General features: G+C 46.6%; 1 protein-coding gene across 1 annotated transcript; it reads right to left on the bottom strand.

Moving 5' to 3' along the window:
• Positions 1–12,116: 12,116 nt before the first annotated feature.
• Positions 12,117–12,659, bottom strand: LOC132567779 (uncharacterized protein K02A2.6-like; the record flags this gene model as incomplete). The annotated part of the gene is made up of 1 exon (XM_060233468.1): positions 12,117–12,659. A coding segment is annotated over exon 1 (543 nt), but the record flags the coding sequence as incomplete, so codon positions are not given.
• Between the last annotated feature and the right edge of the window lie 7,366 nt (positions 12,660–20,025).

The raw sequence follows: 20,025 nt of genomic DNA, 5'->3' as shown, positions 1-20,025 counted from the left end.
TGAAAGAGGCACAAGTTTTCTTGCTGCAAGCTATGGTGAGCAGGCTTCACTCAGCTGCTGAATAATTCAGTATACAAGCCTTTGATTAATTTCCTGTGGAAAAGGAAACAAAGTTTGCAGTAACTATAGGCCATTTCAAAGTATGGATTGCCAGCAAAAATGTGTAAAGCGCTGTCGTGTGAGGATTAATTACTTAGATTAAATATTTTATAAGTTAAATAATGTGTGTTTTCTGTGACAAAATGGAATGTCATTTTTTTCTCGTGTGCATTCTCTCTCCTGCCCAGACCCCAAGATAAGGGAAAGTAGCTGTACTCACTTCGTATAAAGCAAGGCAAATGCGTTCAAGAGGCAAGGATGAATCAGGGCTGTAATTTCCATATGGCACTCAAATATATCTCCAGAGCAGCATTTCATCTTCTCCCTGTAAGTATTGCTCCAAGCTTTAAAAGTCTCCATATCAGTCGTATGGCTCTTTGGAGAGCAAAAAGTAATGGACCCAGGCAATTATTATGCAGTCTTTTGCTCTGTGGTAAAACTGAGAGCAGAGAAGAGCAAACTTTGGGGGCTATGTGCTTTCTTGCAAATAATCTCATTAAACTCTAGACCACATGTACATCCTTTTAAGATGATACAGCCATGCATACCAATACCCTAGAAACTACATGTGCATTTTCCTGCATGTGCAGCCCCATGCTGTGTGAACTGGGGCAACACACATATTTACCAAGCATGTACAGCTGTGTACACATTGTTGGAACTCTCTATCTGGGGCAAGTGATGCTCTGTATTCTTGGTGCTTGGGAGGGGCAACAGTGTGAGGGCTTCTAGTGTCCTGGCCCCACTGATTGTCCTCCTGATGTCATCTGGTTTTTCTGGCCACTGTGTGACACAGAGTGTTGGACTGGATGGGCCATTGGCCTGATCCAACATGGTTTCTCTTATGTTCTTAATTGATGAGTGGATTTTTTGGAGTTTTCATTCACATGTATTAGGGCTTTACACACATGCTAAATACACAAATTGCCCCTGTTCATACAACATGGCAACCACAAGAAGATTGCAGTTAACGCATGCTGCTGATATGTGCAGCTGGTAGGCTCCCAGTACATGACTGTAATATCTTCCTTACCTATCCACAACTAGGGTAGCCAGGTCCAACTCAAGAAATATCTGGGGACTTTGGGGATGGAGCCAGGAGACTTTCCCATTCCCTAAAAAATAAATAAATAAAAATACAGCAGTGCAGTTCCCCTGAATACAGTCTTCATTTCCTCCTCTTTTTTTTGCACCTGCACTTCCACTAAAATGAAAGTGAACTCATACACACATACTCACAAAGCAGCCAAACTTAACAGTTTGCATTCCCACACTTTTGTGATCTTCCTGGGGCGTTGGTAAAGATAGCTTTACTCACCAGGGTTGCTAAATATAACAATCTTATTTCAACCAACTTATAGAGAGAGAGGTCTAGGGAGTAGATTTTCCTCTATCTCATACTCAGGTTCTAGTTAATTTTACACGTATTCAGGTTCTAGTTAACTCTAGCCCTTTTACTACACAAATGTCTTCTGAAAGGAATGCAAGTTGGACAAAGGGACTCGGCTCTCTGGCTTTCTCGCTCTCGCATGTGGCTCTTCCTGCTCACCTTCCCACCCACCCCCACAGCTTTAGTCTCACTGAGATTTAAATGCACACACACACCATCCAAAACAGAAGCAGTTGCAAGCTTCTGAACCTGATTGAGATCTAAAGGCACATCATAGGTATTGGGGCAGGGCTTCTCCTGCTGGCCAACTAGCTGGTGGCAGGGAGGAGCCTGCAAAGCCAGGGAATCCCCCACCCTAAAGACTGGCAAGCCTTGGAGACTTGCAAGCCTATTCACAACTATACCTAGCCTATTTTTTCCTGTCTGCTGACAGCCTCTCTTCTTCCTCTCCCTACTTCATTCCTTCTAGGGACAGTTAGTTAATGTGCACCAATTGCACAAGTCAAAGGCACAAAACCCTTTGTTTAAACAGAATGGGTAAACCATGGATAGTTTTGTTATTTTGTGGTGTACAAAGACCCATAGCAACTATAATGGATTTTGGCCATTTTAATCATAAACATGTCCCCTTCAGTGGCAGTCTTCAAGCAACAGCTGGATGAATATTTGTCAGGGATGGTCTAGGTTGATTCTACATTTAGCAGTGGGTTGGACTAGATGGTCTGTATGGCCCTTTTCAACTCTATGATTCTGTGTCCAAAATGGTGTGCCTCTCCCCATAAATTTGTATTCAAGTGTCAGTCCCACTTCCTCTGCTAACTCTTTACCCAAGCCAATGTTGAGCTTAGCTACTTTCTTTTTCTTGATGCTGTTATTAGCTGGCATTTACACAGTCCATGGACTGTGAGTGCCTCTGAATTTATGTTTTTAGGCAACTATGTGCTTGCTTTGCATGAGAACCTGTGGACCATCTGATTCTTCTGAATTTCTCTTCTTGTCCTCTGGCTTCTTGCTTCTCACACTCTTTCTTAACTGGTCACTTTTGTGGCCTGCTCCACTTCTTCAGTGTCATTGACTGTTTAGCTCTAATATCATGGAACCATTGCTGTGACAGGAGAAATGCATATTACAATTTTTATGGCTTGAATTGGCATAGCTTTTGTGAAGTCAGAGCTTTGGACTGAGCAACAATGATTAGAAGGGCTTTATAGGCCTTAGAATTTTACTTCCTTGATTTATGAATGATCTCTGTTAAATTAAATGACATAAGTAATTGCCTATGCACCTTGGCTTTTATATGATGCCTTGTTGGTGCAGGTCGATTGAGCAGTTTTAGAACCTTTTAATGGAAAAGAAATACAGCCAATTGCTGCTTATGACTTTTCAGCATTCAAAACATTTTACAGTCTTTATCTCATCCATCCTATGAGGTAATACCCATTTTATAGATGGACCTTTGCATACCAAAGGTCCTTGGCACCTCCTGTAAAAACGGGATTTTAAGTAGCAGGGCTGGGAATGTTTTGGGTCTCAGGATGTGTAGAGTCAAAACATACAATATTGAACAGGATGGACCAATAGTGACTCAGTATAAGACAGGTTATTGGTTCATAAATGACAATGAGAGAGAACAGTTTGACAAAGAACAAACTGTAAACTTGTGGCTAAGCAAACATTGGAACTCAGAGCGCTGCTCATTCACACACTAACAGATCACAACCAAAGTGAGGTTTGTGCTCTTCAGCCCAAAAAGGAATTCTTTGGATATAGTCATTTCCACATAGCTCTGTAATGGCTTGCAAAGTGTTCTTAGATTTTCAGCACATTCATTATTGCTTATCTTAAAAACAATAATTTAACCCCCTACCTTCTGAGTACCTAGAATCAGGGCTTTTTTGTAGAAAAATCCCAGCAGAAACTCATTTGCATATTAGGCCACACCCTCTGAAATCACCATTGTTTTGCATGGGGCTTTTTTTGCAGAAAAAGCCCAGCAGGAAATCATTTGCACATTAGACCACACCCCCTGACACCAAGCCAGCCAGAACTGTGTTCCTGTGCGTTCCTGCTAAAAAAAAAAAAAAAAAAAGCCCTGCCTAGAATGGTATTCCTTCCTTTCCTGTGTGGCTTCTGGCTATTTCCCTGACAAAAAGTGCTGTTTCTGCTGGTGATTGTATTTGGTTTACCCAGGTATCAAGCCCTTCCCTGAGCTGAATCCCACAACTTTTTAAAAAATGTATATTTATGTGATTTTAATCTTGTTATTGTTTGCTGCCTGGAGCAGGGGGTGGAAACTCTGCATTAGGTGAAAAGGTGGCTTTAAAATGTTTTGATTAAAAATAAGTAAATAAACCCTGCCTTGAGGATAAAATTCCAGATCCTCAGTGTCTTCCCCAGATCCTTAAAAAGTGGCATACCTATAAATATCCCTTATCTAAATTGCTACCTTGTGTGGAATTCTGTTTTTATGTCCTAATGCTGCTGTGCGGTTGGTGGTATTTGATGTTGCAGAATTGGTGAGCAATAGTGAATTTAAGGTTGAGAACTGGCCCAATGAATATCCGTGGAAAGATTCCTTGAATCAAGGGGTTTTTTAAAGCCCTTCTTAAAGTTGGAGGCAACAGTGAAGATGGAACATGTGTACAAGTCCTCAATGTATTTTGATTTTTTTCTCTGTGGCTGGGTCTTGCCACTGAAACTAAGCTGAAATTTCATCATGCCTTTTTGTGTTCGATTATCATGCTAAAAATGAAATGTGAAGCTGCTTGAGTGCTTTGCTGGATGTGGGGCAGTGTGACAGGATTGATTCTGGGCGATGTCTTGCATTTGCCTCAACTTCTGCTGCAACACTTTCACTCTGCTTTTCTAAGCACCATTTCCTCTTACTCATAATTGATTTGTTTAAATGAGTCATTATTTTATTAAACTCAGAGCATGAGATGCACGCATTTCATTCTTTACAAGAATCTTATTACATGCTTGGAGCCCACCCACATTTGTTCCTGCTTTTATACTTTGCCTGCAATCTTTCATGGCCATTGACTTTTCATCTCCAAATCCCTCTCCACATTAAACACAGACCCACACATGCACTATTCCATTTTTCTTTTATATAAATCATAAGTCCAGGCCAGAAATTACTGGAGGTGTTCTTCAGCATTTGTAAACTGCATTAAAGTCTTTTGGGAAATGTCTCAGAGCTGCACACTGAATTTATTAAGTAGTTCCTCAGTTATATATATTTATATTCCAGAGCACATTTTGACAACATTTTTCCCTTTAAAGAATTTTATCCTTCTTGATCACTTTGAACAACATTCAGGCTGAGTGCACAGATTTTGAGAACCTCATGAATAGCTTTGTAAATCAGCAAGTGAGAAGCATTTATGTATTGATTTAAATATTCACTTTACTTTATCCCACAGATTTAGAGCAGGTAAAATTTTAAACAAATGGGGGGGGAGGCAATATGAAAAGCAGCTGCTAAAGTAGAATTGCTTTTAAAAGCCCATTCAAACATAGTTAACCCTGAAAAGGGCACCAAAATTATTCCAGTGTAAGTCTTACAATGGTTCCCAAATTTACTAGTGCTTTGGTGGGTCTCTGAGGAAACAGAACCCACATTTGAAGCAGCTATCATGTCTTTATGGTCCTCTTGCATTCTAAACATGAAAAAAAAGATGGCATATTCAAGAAGACAGCAATCCCATGAGGATTTCTATAGTCACTGACATTATCTAAGAAAGGGCCACAAGAATGCCTTAGAAAAGAGATGGCTAACTTCCAACACATACTGTGCTATTGGTGAGGGAATAAAACCTCATCCATATGAAAACTAACACAGATGCATGAATAATCATCTCCCCCTCTTTAATTTCCTGAACAATTCCAGATGCCACAGTGCACAATTCTATTAGGGTAGGGGAATTTCTTTGCAATAAGTTACACAAAATTTCCCCCCTGAATTTGGAAGAGATGTCCAAGACGGTGCAATTATCATTTCAAACAGCAACTCAACAGGGTTATATCAGGTTTTATTAAATTATAAAAATGTTTTCTATAGTCCGTGAAATCAAGAGAAAGAAACTGGAAATCTGAACCTTTATAGTCCAGTGACAAATAATCTTTAACAGTTAACAGCCCCTCTCTTACTTTTCCTCTTAAAATCCCATGAAAATAGATCCAGGTAGGCAGCCATGTTGGTCTGAAGCAGCAGAACAAATTTTGGTTAACAAAGTTTTATATATGAACTGTTAACCTCCATGCCAGTGTGTCTGAGGAAATGTGTGTGCATGCAAAAGCTCACACTTTGAATAAAACTTTGTTCGTTTTCACAATGCCACTGGACTCAAAATTTGTTCTTAAAATCCCAGTCTATTTTTTAAAATTTATTTTTACTTACTTTTCATAAGAAGTAGTACAAAAAAGAAAGAACAGAATACATCGGTGGCTTCCATACAATAAGGGTTTCATGTGCAGGCAGGTTATCTAGCTCCATGGAGATTTTTTTTTCCTGCCCTACACCCCTCCTCCTTTGTCAGCCCTCATTGCAACCATCACTCACAATAGAAGGCTCATAAACACTTTTAAGCAATCGACCTGCCCATCACCACCCATTTCCATGCTAGGGCTCCAGCATGCTACTTCTGCTGTAAGAATGCTCTAGCAAGGAGATAGATCATTCCCAGTGCCTTTCTTCTTGTTCTTGATCTTGTTTCTAGATCTCAAAACTGTGCTCATGAATTTCTCTTTTTTATATATATAGGCAGTTGGGGCCCTCTAAGAATGTATTAATTTGTACCTGACAAACGTTAGTCTTATTTTTTTAGTACAGTGGTAAATTATGATCATTTCCATGTATGTATCATGCAAAAGTAATGCATGAGCTTTCCAGGAAGTTTTTCTAGCTGTTGCTGTTTTTAAAACACTATTAGCAACCCCAAGCCTTACAGATAAAGTTGGTCAGCTATAATCCCCATTCCTTCCAGCAGATGCATTCTTCATGCCCACTATGGTGATTCTGGCATCACTTCTGTTGCAACTGCCTATCCAGATTTTCCTCCCCTTCAGTCTTTTATTTCCTCTTCAAGGGGCTGTCCATAAATGTGCTCTTTACACCTTCAAAACAGCATATTCTTTACATTTTTAAAAACTTTCCACCAAGGAGTTCAGAAATCCTATAATTAAAATGAAGTAAAAAAAGGGAGAGAGAGAGAGAGAGAGCGCTTCCATGGATAGAAGTAGATTAGTGCTCTTTAGACCAAAACAGTTCCAGTTTGCAATCTACAAGGCATGAGGGGTGAGAAGTCTATCAAGGATATCACATTCAGCTTGGAATAGATATGCTAAAGGTTTTGGGAAAGTTTTACTGTGCATCTCAGTTGAGCTGTTAATTAAAAGTTCCCGTAAAATAACAACTGTGCAATCTTGTTAAAAGTCTTCCATTCCTACAGTTAGAGAAGGAGGACAAGGCCAGAAAATAGTTAACAGCTTAGTTCTCATTTCATTTCTATTCACTGCAGATAAGCGCATATACTGAAATAAATAGCTCCGTGTTTCAACTAAAGTTTAACTTTTCTTCTTCCCTTCTCCCATGACAGCTTCTTGGCTGTGACTGGAAAAGAGAGACAAAGCTGGAAAAGCAGATCTCAGCCATCAAATGTTACCTGTAAGACAGTGACATCTCTCTGGCTTTACATGTGTGTGTCAACTAAGGCTTTTTGAGTCACAGAGACCTCTCCAACAATACAGCCTATGGCTTTTGTTCTGCATAAGTTTGCATAAAAGAAAAGCCAATGTGGAAATAAGAAGCTACAGTATGTTGTTTTCTCCTTGTCAACTTTTCAGCACCTTTTCTTGTTGGACTGTATTTGGAACATTGGGTTTGGATGAACAGCTTCTTTGCATCCTTCCCTGTATTTCACTAGGATTGGTCACTTTCAGCCATATTCCCATTCTCTATGAGGCATGTCTGCAACTATTAGATTCAGCATCCAATGAACAAAAATGAATGTGAATGAGGGCCCTTGCTTAGGGGATAGTAGATGGAAAGGAAACATCCAGCTTAGCTACTGTATTGTTCTTATCATAAATTTACTCTGCAAAGGAAATCTAATTTCATCTGGAGAACACAGTTAAGAGTCCAGTGGCACCTTTTAGACCAACAACGTTTTAGTCAAGGTATAAGCTTTTGTGTGCATGTACACTTCTTCAGATATAATGAAACTGAAATTACCAGTCCATACACATAGGTAGAGGGTGAGCATCAAATTAGCCTACATCATAATGAAGAACGTAAAGCATAATGGCATGATCTCAGTTAATTACTCTCAGCATGTCACAATTAAGGATACATCTGCCCATTAGTCTCCAATTGTGACATATTTATTTCCATGTAATGTGTTTCCCATTTAGAATTAAACCCAAACAAATGGTAACTAGATAAACTAAGCTTGTTATTCCTGTTTGGTTCTTGAATCTATTAAACATCTTCATTATGCTGTATGCTAATTTACTGCTCATCCTCTACCTGAGTAGCACCATGAAATGTATTTTAATTGTTAATGTTATTGTTTAAATTGAAATTTTAAATTGTTCTTTGATTGATTGTTAGTCAGCCTGAGTCCATTTGCAGAGAGGGTATGATAGAAAACTAAAGTAATAAATAAATACCTTTTTGTATGAACTGGTACATTGTATCTGGAGGTGTGTACACATGAAAGCTAATACCCCGAATAAAACTTTGATGGTCTTAGAAGTGCCTCTGGACTCAAACTTTGTTCTGCTGCTTCAGACCAACATGGCTACCCATCTGGATCTGATTTCCACTGTGTCATTGTTTTACAATTTAAAGTGTTGCACATGTACACTATAGATACTCTCAGAAAACTGGAAAGATGGCCATCTTAGCCTCTTTCTCATTAAGTAATGTTCTGAGTTTATTTCAGGAAAATTAAAACGTGTGATACTTGATAAATGGAGACTTGATAAAATTGTAAGATTTTAAAGTGCTAGATGACTTTCTACCACTTTTGCTTAGCTGACCATTTTTCAATTTGCTCCTTCTGAGGGCTGCTTCTTCAGAGTATTTTATACTGGTAGTCAAGCATACATACACACACACACACATTTTAAAATTTCCTTTAAAATTACATGAACAGTGACAGGAAAAAGGTTGGACCTCAGCTAGTACTTAGTTCCAAAGAAAAAGTTGTGCTTTATACATGCATATACTCTTCAGAAGTGACAGGTTTACATTTCATGCTCAGGACTGGAGTCTGAATACAAAATATTCCTTAAAATTTAGTGCTAAATTCCAGATATGTACACTGATCACTCGAGTGGCATCCTTTCTTCAGCCATCTGTTCAGCTGATCCTTATCCAACTATGCTCTTCTTTCTGAGATGCAGAGAAACAGAGAATTGGTGCAGGGAACATAGCCTAAGGAAAGTCAGTGCACTTTGGGGAGAACCCAAAAATCTAAACAAAAGAAAACAGAGATGTCTTTGAGCAGAAAAGTTCTTCTGAAATCCAACTATCTATATAACTGTTAAAGTATATTTACAAAGTAAAACAGCCACTCCAACAAATTGTAGAATAGCTCTACAACACATAAAATTATATTGTTTTAGAAGATAGCATTAGATACCAGCAATACAATCCTATGCAGAGTTGCACACTTGTAATCCCATAGAGTTCAGAGGAATGCCATGATCTGCATGGGGGCACTACATAAACACTTAGTTTCTTTAATTGAAATGAAATCCTTGAGGCCAGATGAACTGCATCCAAGAGTACTAAAAGAACTTGTGGACATAATTCCTAAGCCTCTGGTCATAATTTTTGAGAATTCTTGGAGAACAGGTGAGGTGCTGGAAGACTGGAGGAAGGCAAATGTTGTCCCCATCTTCAAAAAGGATACGGATAACTACTGATCTGTCAGCTTGATATCTATTCCTGGAAAAGTTTTAGAACGAATCGTCAAACATGCAGTCCTTGAGCATTTAGAAAGAATGGCTGTGATTACTAAGAGCCAGCATCAAGTCATGTCAGACTAACCGTATCTCTTTTTTTTTTGAGAGTTACTACCTTGCTGGATCAGGGGAATGCAGAAGACATAATTTATTTTGATTTCAGTAAAGCTTTTGATAAGGCTCCGCATAGTATTCTTGTTGACAAGTTGGTAAAATGTGGTTTGGATCCTGTTACTGTTAGGTGAATCTGTAACTGGTTGACAGATTGCACCCAAAGAGTGCTTGTGAATGATTGGAGAGCAGTGACAAGTGGAGTGCCGCAAGGATCTGTCCTGGGACCTGTTTTAAAATCTTTATAGATGATTTGGATGAAGGAATAGAGGGAATGTTCATTAAATCTGCAGCTGATACTAAATTGGGAGCAGTAGCAAATACAGTGAAGACAGAGTCAGGATGCAGGATGATCTTGACTGGCTGGAAAACTGGGCTAAAACAAATAAAATGAACTTTAATGGGGATAAATTTAAAGTTCTGCGTTTAGGTATGAAAAATTAAATGCATAGGATGGGGGAGACTTGTTTTGGCAGTAGTAGGTGTGAAAAGGATCCAGGGGTTTTAGTAGACCACATACTGAACATGAGTCAGCAGTGTGATGTGGTAGTTAAAAAGTCAAGTGAGATTTTGGGCTGTATCAACAGAAGTATAGTGTCCATATCACACTTTACTCTGCTCTGGTTAGACCTCACCTAGAGTATTGTGTTCAGTTTTGGGCATCATAATTTAAGATGGATATAGACAACCTGGAATGTGTCCAGAGGAGGGCAGTGGAGATGGTGACCAAGTCTGGAGACCAAGTCCTATGAGGAAAGGCTGAAGGAGTTGGGAATGTTTAGCCTATAGAGGAGATGATTGAGAGGTGAAATATGATAACCATCTTCAGGTACTTGAAGGGCTGTCATACAGAGCAGAGGTCCCCAACCCCTGGTCCGTGGACCGGTACCAGTCCATAGCCTGCTAGCAACCGGGCCATGAGTTGTATAATTATTTCATTATATATTACAATGGAAGAAGATTTATATCCCGTCCTTCATTCCGAATCGCAGAGTGGTTTAAAATCTCCTATATCTTCTCCCCCCACAACAGACACCCTGTGAGGTGGGTGGAGCTGAAAGGGCTCTCACAGCAGCTGCCCTTTCAAGGACAACTCCTGCGATAGCTATGGCTAACCAAAGTCCATTCCAGCAGGTGCAAGTGGAGGAGTGGAGAATCAAACCCGGTTCTCCCAGATTATTTATTTATTTCCATTTATATCCTGTCCTCTCCACTGAAGCGTCCGGACACTTAACTACTACACCAAACTAATAGAAATAAAGTGCACAATTGTGTCATCCTGAAACCATTGTGTGCCGCCACCCCCCCCACCCCCAGGTCCGTGGAAAAATTGCCTTCCATAAAATCAGTCCCTGGTGCCAAAACGGTTGGGAACCACTGATATAGAGGATGGTGTGGAGTTGTTTTTTATGGCCCCAGAACCAATAGATAAATCAGAAGAGTTTTCAGCTAAATATTAGGAAGAACTTTCTGACAGTGATTCCTCAGTGGAACAGGCTTCCTCAGAAGGTGGTGAGCTCTCCTTCTTTGGATGTTTCTTCAAATAAAATCACTTAAAGTAATACTCTGGAGGGACAGACAGCATCAGCCTGCAGACGATCATCTTTATTTCAAGACCGCAGGGAGAAGCAAAGAGTACCTGACCACAACACTTAGAAATCAAGTTCCATAACAAGTCACTGGTAAGTTTACATATAGAACCCCTAAATGACAAGCATAATGGGAAAGGGGCTTAAGACTGGTGTAACGTACTCGAAGCGGAGACGAGAGTAGGGCAACATGGTTTATTAGGAGCACGTTGCAAGACAGGGAACACGCGGGCCGGGTCCCACTTATATACAATCCCCGGTACATCCTACAGGGTTGGTCAGGCCAATCCTGACCCGTTGAACTTCCCGCCACAGCTGTTGATAGGCGGGGAGATTCGCGCCCTGCGCTGGGGCTTCTGGGACGGCCCAGTTGCCCCTGCGCCCGGTCGCATATTATTTACTGATACACTACACCCCTCCCCCCCTGGTTAATGAACATAGTCTTGCAGATATGCGGGGGGTCGGCGCTCTCGGGTGGACCATCTGGGGAGGTCCTGCGGGGGAGGCGCCGCCACCACATCTGATGCCGTGGGTGACCCTGGTGCGGACGGTGGCGGCCGGACTGGTTCTTCGGCACCTTCGGGCTCTGGCGGTTCCGGTGCTGCCTGGGCCGGCGTTAGGGGTGATGGGGCCGCGTCCTCCGGTCGGTCCCCGATGAGCTCCTCTCCGGCTCTTGCCTCTTCTGTGTCTGCCAGTTCCTCTGGTAGCGTGCGGCGCCTCAATTGGTCTATGTGCCGCCGTAGTATCTGGCCCCCCTCCGTAGATATGTCGTAATGGCGGGACCCGGTGACTCGTAGCACTCGGCCCGCCACCCAATTGGGCCCCCTTGCGTAGTTCCGGGCGTAGACCGGGTCGCCCGCGAAGAAACCCCTGACTGCGTCCCTGATCTCGGGGCTCTCGCGGGTGTCTGACGCCCGGTCAGGGTGTAGTCTGTCCAGCCGAGTTATGAGCTTTCGCCCCATGAGGAGCTCGGCCGGGCTAACCCCTGTGACCGGGTTGGGGGTGATCCTATTGTCGAATAGGAATGCCGCTAATCGGTGGTCCCAGTCACCCTGTACAATACGGCCCAGGGCTTCCTTGGTGGTGCGGACCATCCGCTCTGCCTGGCCGTTGGTGGCTGGGTGGAAGGGGGCCGACCTTATGTGCCTAATAAGGTATCGCTGGAGGAACGCCTGGAAGTCTGCGGACGTGAAAGCGGTCCCATTGTCCGAGACTATGGTGTCCGGGATACCGTGTGTGCTTAAGACCCTGCGTAATGCTCGGATTGCGGCTGCGGACGAGGTGGACCCTACGGGGATGACCTCGAGCCATTTGGTGTAGGCGTCCACAATTATCATGAAGATCTGCCCCTGGAATGGCCCCGCGAAGTCGAGGTGGAGTCTCGACCATGGTTTCCTGGTGGACTCCCACCTAGTGGCGGGGGCGCTGGGAGGCTCGGGCCGCGACTCTTGGCACGTCTGGCACCTGCGGACCCAACTCTCTATTTCCCCGTCCATTCCCGGCCACCAGACGTAGCTTCTGGCCAGGGCCTTCATACGAACTATGCCGGGGTGGGTCTCATGGAGGGATTCTAGAACACGCCTTTGCAGCGGGGGCGGGATCACCACCCTACTTCCCCATAGTAGGCACCCCTTGTGGGCCGCTAGTTCCTCCCTCCTGACCTTATAGGGTTTGAAATCTTCCCCCATGTTCCCCTCTGGCCACCCCCTCACCACCCAGTCGAGCACCCGTGCAAGTGTCTTATGTTTCTGGGTGGCCTTGGCGACCTCCGCTGCATGAAGGGGCGGCTCTGGGAGGCTTTCCATCAGCATGACCTGGTGTGCGGGGGCGGGGGCGGGACCCATTTCCGGAAGCGGCAAGCGGCTGAGCGCGTCTGCGTGACCCATAGCCTTGCCGGCCCGGTGTACCAGTGCGTAAGTGTAGGAGTTGAGGAATTGATTCCACCTCAACACGCGCTGTGACAGGATTTGGGGGGTTTGTCGATCTGGGGCCAGCAGACCTAAGAGGGGCTTGTGGTCCGTGGCTATGGTGAACCTCCGCCCGTACAGATACTCATGGAACTTGCGGACCCCCGCCACGATCGCCAGAGCCTCCTTATCTATCTGCGCGTAATTGCGCTCTGCCGGTGTCAGTGTGCGGGTGTAGTACGCCACCGGCACCTCCCTCCCGTCCGGGAGTTGGTGCCCCAGGACTGCTCCCACCCCATACGGCGACGCATCGCAAGCCAAGATGACGGGCAGGCCCTCGTCAAAATGGTGGAGCACCGCATTGGACACCAGCACGTCCTTGACCTCCTGAAACGCGGCGGCTTGTCGTTTGCCCCAAACCCAAGGGGCTTTTTTATCCAGTAGGCGGTGAAGGGGCTCTGCTAGGGCTGCCTTGTGGGGGAGGAATGAGTGATAAAAGTTAAGGACCCCCAAGAAGCTTTGTAGCTCCGCTTTGCAGGTGGGGGCCGGAGCTTGCACGATGGCCCGTGTCTTTTCTTCCGTGGGGTGGATTCCCGCTGCGTCCACGGCGAACCCCAGGAACTCCACCCGTGGAACCCCCAGCAGGCACTTCTCCCTCTTGACCTTCAGCCCCGCAGCCTGGAACCGGCGGAGCACCTCTCTTAGGCGGTTGCCGAATTCTTCGTGGTCCGGGGCGGCGACTAAAACGTCATCGAAGAACGGCTGGACTCCGGGGATCCCTTTAAGGAGAGCGTCCATTATACTCTGGAAGATCCCCGGAGCGACGCTTACCCCGAACTGTAGCCTCCTCACCCGGAAGGCCCCCCTGTGCGTGACTATCGTCTGGGCCTCGGCCGTCTTATTGTCTACCGGGAGCTGTTGGTAGGCCTGGGCCAGATCCAGCTTCCCGAAGATTTTAGACCCCGCGAGGGCAGCCAGGACGTGGCTCACCACCAGCACTGGGTAGGGGTTATCCTGCAGTGCCCGGTTTATCGTGCATTTGTAGTCTGCACAGATCCGCACCTCCCCGTTTGGCTTTAGTGGGGTTACGATGGGGGTCTCCCAGGGGGCGTAGTCCACTGGCTCCAGGACTCCCTGGGCTGTGAGGCGGTCTAGTTCGGCCTCAATTTTGGGCTTTAAGGCGAACGGAACCCTCCGTGCCTTGAGCCGAATCGGCCTGACCATGGGGTCTAGGGGCAGGGAGATGGCCGGGCCCCTTGTAGCTTCCCAGGGACCCGTCGAATACTTCGGGGAACTCTTTGCAAATCTCCCCGAACCCGCTGGGCGTTAAGCTTTGCCCCACCCCCTCCACGTGTATCCCCAAGGGTTTGAACCAATCCAGCCCCAGCAGGGTGGCAAGTTGGCGCTTTACCACCAGGATGTCCAGCGGCCCGTAGAAGGACCCCCTCTCGACTTGCACCCGCGCCCACCCCGCAATTTGCACCGGGTTCTTCTGAAAGTCCCGGAGTATGAAGTTCGCCGGCCGTAGTTGCAGCCGCTGCCGGGGGCACAGTTCCCTCAGGGTCTCCTCCGCTATGAGGGAAATGGAGGAACCTGAGTCCACCTCCATTTGGCAGGGGTTCCCTTCGATGAGGACTGCCACTTTAATTTTATCGGGGGTGGCGTGGGGCAAGTTCAGTACCTGTAGGGACGTGGAGTCTGCTGAGTGGGACTCCGCTGACTCGTGGTGCGTGGTCGGCCTCCGGCGGTTGAGCTTGGCCCGGCAAGCCCTGGCGATGTGGCCGGTCTTCCCGCAGCTCCGGCAGTCCGAGGTCCGGTACTGGCAATCTCTCCGATCGTGGGAGTCGCCGCAGCTGGCGCACTTGGTGGCCGGAACCCTCTCCGACGCTGGTGGTCGATCGGCCGCTCGGGGGCGTTGGGCCGCTCTGTTGGGTGGGCCGGCGGGGCGACGCAGTTGGTAGGCTTCTCTCTCCTCCATGCGGTCGTGGTCCAGCTCCTCGTGGTGGACGGCGTCGGACCGGGTCTTGGGAAAAGTCCTGGAGGTCCTCTCGAACGCCACCACTTCGCTGAAGGCGCTCTGGAGGGTGAGCTCTTCTTTTGCGAAGAGCTTCTGTTGGAGCCTCTCGTCGCGGAGGCCCCACGTAAATCTGTCGGCCAGGGTGTCTTCCAGCTAGGGGAAGTTGCAGTTCCCGGCGATCTTGCGGAGGGCCGCCAGATAGTCGGCGGCCGATTCTCCTGCCGCCTGGTCCCTCCTGTGGAACAGGAATCTGCGAGCCACCCGGGAGGGCTGCGGCAAGAAGTGGCCCGTGAGGAGTCTGATGATCTCCTCGTAGGATTTCTCCGCCAGGCGGGCGGGCGCCGAGAGACCCTTTGCGATCTCGAACGTGGCAGGCCCGCATACGCTCAGGAGAACATCCCTCTTTGCTCCGGCGTCGGTGACCTTGTTGGCCCGGAGGTAGAACTCGACCCGTTCCGAGTAGGACTCCCAGCCCTCTGGATTTGCAGGGTCGAAGGCCTCGAGGTAGCCGGTGATTCCGCCCTGGTTGGCCATGGTGGCGGCGGCGGTCGCGACCGGTCGTTCGTTGCCCACGATCTCCGTCGTAGCCGATAAGGCTAGGATCCCACCTTCGTCGCCAGTGTAACGTACTCGAAGCGGAGACGAGAGTAGGGCAACATGGTTTATTAGGAGCACGTTGCAAGACAGGGAACACGCGGGCCGGGTCCCACTTATATACAATCCCCGGTACATCCTACAGGGTTGGTCAGGCCAATCCTGACCCGTTGAACTTCCTGCCACAGCTGTTGATAGGCGGGGAGATTCGCGCCCTGCGCTGGGGCTTCTGGGACGGCCCAGTTGCCCCTGCGCCCGGTCGCATATTATTTACTGATACACTACAACTGGCTACAGGAACAAAGTCAACAACATGCCTTTATGAGGGAAAGAAGCTTTTTGCAAAGGAGAAAGAAGGGAGAATGAAAGAGAAAACCTGAAAGGAAAAAAACTTAAGATATCTGATAATTTAATGGGAAGGAGCTTTGCAATAGGAAACAGGAGAGGGTGGTCCAATCCCTTGTGTACTTGTTTAAGTGCAATGAGAAAAATACATTATGTGGATATTTGGGTGTTTGAATGTTCTGCACACACAATCTTTTTTTCTTGGAAGAATGGCTGAAGGATAAGCAGGAGTCCTTTCCTTGAAAGCTCCTCCTGTGTGGGGTGCCTTGTCCCTGTAGTTCAATTGCAAAAGTGAAGTTAAGCTTCTTAGCAGAGGTTCTTTTCATGGCAGCAATAGTGAAAAATTGCTGAATGTACTACTATGGAAATTGTCTAAGAAAATGATTTTCCTGTTACAGAAACTGAACCTTTGTCCTATAGGTACTCCTTACAATTCTGCTCCAGGCAGAGCCATGGTGCACAGGTAAAGGCCCCGTAGACTTTTCTGGCTTCCTGATTGTGCCTTTGAGTACTGTGGCTTGGGTGACATCAGGGGCTCTTTAACCACTTTCAGGGCTTTTTTAGTGGAAAAAGCCCAGCAGGAACTCATTTGCATATTTGGCCACACCCCCTGATGTCACTATTTCACACAGGGCTGTTTTGTAGAAAACGTTTCATAGAAGAAGCCCAGTGGGAACAAATTTACATATTAAGCCACACCCCATGATATCACCATTGTTTCACACAGGATTTCTTTGTAGAAAAAGCCCAGCAGGAAACATATGCATATTAGGCCACACCCCTGATGCCAAGCCAGCCGGAATTGCGTTTCTGTGTGTTCCTGTTAAAAAAAAAGCCCTGACCACTTGCATGTATTTTTGGTTGCTATTTAAAGTATGGGTAATGTAGGAACATTATCAGTATATGACCATCATTCATGAGTGGCAGCTGACTTTCCAGGGGTGCTGTGAGCGTGTCTGTCCATGGTGCTGTGTTTGCTTTTGGTTCTGTAGTTATTACACTGTTGACCCTACCACTTGATAAGCATAGAATTCTGACTAGTATTTATTGGAATAGCAGCAGGACCATACAACTGGTTTTCTCAATAGACCTTTCTTTTCTGTGTGAGACATCAGAGAGCAATACCATACATGACGGGGGGAGGGGCGCAATGCCATATATATATAAGATCATTTATTTGTCTTACAAAAACTCTGTACCATTATTTCTTTCTGTTAACTACAGCACTAAGTTTAATTAGGGATTCTCTCTCTCTCTAGCAAACACATCCTTTTTTTTGCATGTATGTCTCTATCTCCATTCCCTGAATCCCAGAACAGAGCCTGAAATATCACCAGCTGTGGTGGGATTTTGTGATCTTGTTTTCCATATGGCTCTGCTTGGAAACTGAGTGCCAAAGAATAATGTTTTTGTGTCACATACATTTTGACAAAACAAGAGGCTTTAATTGGTCCCCCTGGAACATTGTACAGCACAACCTGTGCACTTAAGCAGCTGCAGTGAAGATTTACCCACTATGAGGGTCAAACAGGTGTTACCAAGTAGCAAGGGAGAGCAATATATGACTATGCCATGGGGCTTTGGCCAACAGAAAGCTTTCTGTAGCCTCTTGGTAGTCTGTATCCAGGTTCCTTGTTTGACTGGCATTTGGATTTGGAAGAATAGTCAAAATTATTCTTATTGGACAGCAGGAAAAACAAAAATCCGAACAGGCAAAAGGAGATAGTAGGGGGTAAAGCCAACCTGTGGACCATGCATTGAGCCTTGACCATCTCCAGTAAAACCCAGAGCATGGAGAATGCCAGTCTTCTTCATGACACAAACCTCTGAGAGGATTCTGGCATTCTGTATACACTTGGCTTTCTGAGCTGCTCTAAAATTTCAAGAATCAATGAAATAATTGAATCAAGCTCTGATCAATTTCCTCTTCATTTTCTTTACCCTGCTCCAACCCTAACACTTGCTTTCCTCCTTGTTTAACACCTACATGTTTGGCTTTCTCTTCCCAGGATGTGGTAAATAGTGCCTTTTCACTTTTCGTAGACTTTTGTGCTGGCCCATCTTTTGCAGAAAGTCAGATGCTGGCTGATTTCCACGAGGACTCTTTATTATCATTCTTTCCTGAAGTAGTATTTTTAAGAATTGCATTTCTCTATCTGAAAAATGTCAACCCACTAAAGTCCAAGTTGATGACCAAAAAATACATTGCTTTGAAAATGACAGAAATTCTGATTCAGACAGTCTCCTTCTCAACCTGGTCCTCATGGAAAGCATTTCCCTAGTGCAGCTGCTCCACTGAACCATTTTTAGTTGGGAACATTGGACAACAGAAGGAATTAACCCTCTCCTTTCCAAGTCAGACCACCCTATCAATCCCCTTCTGTTGAAATCAACATGATATGTCATGACCTAACCGGCCCCTCCCAGCTGGCTGGCTTCGCCAGCGATAGGCTGGAGAGACCCTGCTGCCTACCCGGATGGAGGGAAGGCTGAACGACGTCCCGGCCATCCAGGAATCTGTTGCTGGGCAGGGAGTCGGGGCTATAAAAGCCCCAGCCCTGCCCAGTGCTTCGCAGTTCTTTTTTTGGCTCTCGGCAGGAGAGCCACGTAGGAGGAGCATTCCTGGTCGGGCTTGAGTGGGGGCGCTTGTGAGGGGCATAGTCCGGCGTTGCAGCTGGCCAGTCACCCAGTGCGAGTGGCGGCAGCCTGGTAGTGGCCAGGTTTGGCTGACGGGAGCGATGAGACGTGAGTGGCTGCGCTTGCGAGGGGCAAGTCTGAAGTTGCAGCTTGGCCAGTCACCCAGCGCGAGCGCGGCAGTGTGGAGTGGCTGGGTTCAGCCGGTGGAAGAGCGATGAGACGGGTTTGGCCTCAAGTGGTTGGGGGCGTTAGTGGAAGGACTGTGGGTGCGAGGGGTTTGGCCGGTAGCCTCCCCCCTTTACCTCTACTGCGGAGTAGGCCTACGTGGGGCTGATTGGGGATTTTGTCCCCCCCTTTTTTGTGCTCATAGCAGGGTTGGTGTACGGGGGTGTTGATTGAAGGGGGTGGCTGCACAAACCCCCTCCCCCCTTTTTTTCTTTTGGTTATCTCCTCTTGCTGGGCATAAGGGAAAAAGGGTAGCAAGGAAAGGGGCAGGCTGGGTAGCCCCTGCCCCCCCTTTTTTGAAGTAGGGCATATATATTTATAAGTGAGTTGGGTGGCCAACCGAGGCAGAGGTAGTGCAAGGGCCTGGATAATGGCTCCTAAGAAGGGTCAAGTCCCCTCTAAGGGGAAGCAGCTGGCCAGGCCTGCAAGGAGGCGGGGCCAGCATCCTGGCTCCCCAGAGCAAGGGGGCCAGGAGGCCCAGATAAGGCAGGCCATTATAAGCCAATTGGACGCTTTGGAGCAGCAGAGAAGTGCTACGGGGGCACCTATAAGGGAGGGGCGCCGTAAGGCAACAGGTCGATCTGCCTGGTTGACTTTTAAAAAGGAGGTGCTGGCACGTCTTTCTGCGTTACAGGGCGGAACCGAAGGCATGGACATGAGATGCGAATCGGACCATGAGGACGTCGATGACACAGGGGAGTTGCCCGGCGGGGAACCCTGAGCTCGTGGGGCAGTGGAAGAAGTTGGGCAGCCGGCCCTGGTGGTCGCGGTGGCTGTTATCCCCTCAGGGGGTGTGGGTAAGCCTTTTTTGCAACACCAACCTCAGGTGTGGCCTTGGGGCCCCTGGGGCTTACCACAGTCAACAGTTTCCCCAAATACAGTGGGTGGGGCAGCAGTAATGCCTGGAAATGTTGGACCTTGGGTACCCCAGGGTTTGGCTAAGCCATCATGGGCCTGGGGTGCTCCTGTGGTACCACCAAGTCAGAGCAGTGCTGGTGAGGCTACTCAGGCTCCTTCACAGGCGGTTGCCTCAGTGGCTCCACAGAGTACCCCACCCCACAGCCCGTTTTGGGCATGCTTCCATGGGGTGGGCAAGGACAGTTGCCAATGCAAGGTGGTTGGCCAAGCTCCCCATAA

This window comes from Heteronotia binoei, chromosome 2 (genome assembly GCF_032191835.1).
Source record: "Heteronotia binoei isolate CCM8104 ecotype False Entrance Well chromosome 2, APGP_CSIRO_Hbin_v1, whole genome shotgun sequence".
NCBI classification, from domain to species: Eukaryota; Metazoa; Chordata; class Lepidosauria; order Squamata; family Gekkonidae; genus Heteronotia; species Heteronotia binoei.
The sequence above is the reverse complement of the archived record's forward strand: the minus strand, read 5'-3'. Positions and strand labels throughout refer to the sequence as shown.